General features: G+C 50.1%; 1 protein-coding gene across 4 annotated transcripts in view; it reads left to right on the top strand.

Moving 5' to 3' along the window:
- Positions 1-2,918, top strand: part of srgap2 (SLIT-ROBO Rho GTPase activating protein 2) — a 244,264-nt gene that overhangs the window by 210,920 nt on the left and 30,426 nt on the right. For all 4 annotated transcript variants that reach the window (XM_043716321.1, XM_043716322.1, XM_043716323.1 and 1 more), the window contains one exon: positions 1,490-1,714. In XM_043716321.1, coding sequence (XP_043572256.1) covers positions 1,490-1,714 — 225 coding nt within the window. The remainder of the gene's footprint in view (positions 1-1,489; positions 1,715-2,918) is intronic.

The following is a 2,918-nucleotide window of genomic DNA, read 5'->3' on the forward strand; positions in this document are numbered from 1 at the left end:
GTTCCCGGTCTGTGAGTGTGTTCCCGGTCTGTGACTGTGTTCCCGGTCTGTGAGTGTGTTACCGGTCTGTGACTGTGTTCCTGGTCTGTGAGTGATGTTCCCTGGTCTGTGAGTGTGTTCCCGGTCTGTGACTGTGTTCCCGGTCTATGACTGTGTTCCCAGTCTGTGAGTGATGTTCCCGGTCTGTGACTGTGTTCCCGGTCTGTGAGTGTGTTCCCGGTCTGTCAGTGTGTTCCCAGTCTCTGACATTAGTGAACTAGTTGAGTGTTTACACCAATTGGTAATAGTTTCGATTGTGACCATCCGTGAGAGTCACTTCCATTTGATTGGTTGAATTGCAGTTTTGCCTGCTGTGATGGTGGGATTCCAGACCCTGCCCCCCTGAACATGATGCTCAGTCTCTGCGTCACTGATCCCCCCTCATCTCTTCCAGCAGCTTTAGTCAACGAATTGTTGTCTGCAATGTACTGTAACCTGATTTGTGCACAGCAAGCTCCCGCAAACAGTAGGCTGACTATGAGGAGCGAATCATTTCCCTGTCATGTTAATTCAGGGATAAACATCTGGGTTACTGGCGGGAGATGGGCCTGTTCTTTGAAGTGGTGCTATGGTATCCACTGTCTCTGCTGATGAGATCAGACAGGCCCTCAGGTGGGGGTGGTGTTGCCATGGAGTATTACTGATACAGAGGGTTCTGGGCACAGGATTTAGAGTCTCACCATGGCACCTGGTTCAGTTAATGAGTATAGCAATGAAAGCCATGAAACCATGGTTGGAAAACCCATCTGGTTTATGGATGTCCTTTAGGGAAGCAAATCTACGTCCTTACCTGATCTGGCCTACACGTGACTCCAGACCCACAACCGTTGGAAATCACCGATTCAGCCACTCAGTTCAAGATCAGTTAGAAGGGACAGCAAATACTGGCCACACCAATGATGACCAATTTCTGTGAAAGGATAATGGAAGAGATTATCTTGTGATCATAAAACTCTTTAGAAGTTCAAGTCTCACTCCTGAAGAGATTCCTAGTCTCTGATGACAATGTTTGGCAGAAAACATAAGGCCTCAACATTGAGCAAGTTTCTCACAAGCTGGAATAGGAGCATCAGACCAGGAGGAGGCCATTCAATCCATTGAGCCTGCCCCTCCATTCAATATAATCCCCAGTAGGTGAACATTTCAATGCCATTTACTCACCCCCATTCCCATAAACCTGTACATCCCTGGCAATCAGAAACCCATCCAGGTCTACCATCAACATACTCCAAGATGGAGCCACCCCCTTTGTGGTTGAGAATTCCAGATGTTCACAACTATCTGAGTAAAAGGGCAATTCTCCTCATCTTGGACCTCAGTGGCAATGCCCCCCTCCCCTTATTTTTCAATAACATGCCCCAAACATCTTACCTTTCATATTCAGGGGCTTACTTTGCTGATGGAGAGGTGTCATTTTCTGACAGTGATGGTTTTGTTTGTTTCTATGAAGCTTATCACAGTTCAGTGAGGAGAACATGATGGATCCCTATAACCTGGCAATCTGTTTTGGACCTACCCTGATGTCAGTGCCTGAAGGCCATGACCAAGTCTCCTGTCAGGCTCACGTCAATGAACTCATCAAATCCATCATCCTGCAGCACGACAACATCTTCCCTGGACTGAAGGAGCTGGATGGGCCTGTGTATGACAAGGGGGTGACAGCGGAGGATTACTGGTGAGTATTCCCATGTGTGTATGTGTCCGTGTGCGTGTATGACCATATGTGTGTGGCCGTGTGCATGTCCATGTGTGCGTGTGTCTGTGTATGCACATGTCTGTATGTGCGCGTCTGTCTGTGTGTGTGTGTCTGTGTGTGTCCGTGTATACGTGACCATGCGTGTCCGTGTCCACATGTCCGTATGTGTTGTCCGTGTCCCTTGCTCCGGTTCCTCAGACACTGCAGAGCTGAACAATATAAGAAGGCAGGGTCTCCCGCTGAATGACCTCACATCTCAGCCGTGGTGACTGGAGTTAGGCTCAGAGCTGGGTGGAGCCAGCTGTGGGACGGGGGGATGGGGGGGTGACCCTGTGGGACCGGATGAATAAAAGGTCAGCTTCAAGTTAGAAACCTTACCCTCCTCAGGTCCAACGCACCATCCTCTTCCTGTCGCAGTTTGGACAATTAACAGCGCTCACTCCGAAGACCAGCCAGAGTAACATTCAGAGGTTGGGACCCGATGACATTATTAGTCTCTGTGATGTAGGGTTAACTCAATATCATCCCCTTCCAAACTCCAGCATCACTGCCCATCCCATTTCCAATGCTCCCCGCTCCAACTTCCCCTTTCTAACCTCTCTCTCTTTTTCCAATTCCCAATCTCATTCCCGAAGGGAGAGGCTGCTCAGTTGCCAGTCCAGCTCCATCTGGGTTTGGGGAGAATTGACATGGAATTATTTGAAGTCAGAGCCATCTCCAGCTCCCCAGACTCGCTGGGGCTCGTGACCTGGCGCGACACTCTGTGTCTGCAGGATGGTTCAGTGCCTCAAATCCTCACTCAAAGCCACATTCACCCCGACTGCCCCAGTGGGGAAGAGACCTTGTTCCTCCCTTGCTCACACTCCCTGACACACTCACACCTAACCTCTCCCTGACACCCTCACACCTAACTCCTCCCTGACACCCTCACACCTAACGCCTCTCTGACACTCACACCTAACCCCTCCCTGACGCACACTCACACCTAACGCCTCCCTGACACACATTCACACCTAACCCTTCCCTGACACACATTCACACCTAACGCCTCCCTGACACACATTCACACCTAACTCCTCCTTGACACACACTCACACCTAACGCCTCCCTGACACACATTTACACCTAACTCCTCCCTGACACACTCACACCTAACTCCTCCCTGACACACACACACACCTAA

This window comes from Chiloscyllium plagiosum, chromosome 26, assembly GCF_004010195.1.
Source record: "Chiloscyllium plagiosum isolate BGI_BamShark_2017 chromosome 26, ASM401019v2, whole genome shotgun sequence".
Classification (NCBI taxonomy): Eukaryota; Metazoa; Chordata; class Chondrichthyes; order Orectolobiformes; family Hemiscylliidae; genus Chiloscyllium; species Chiloscyllium plagiosum.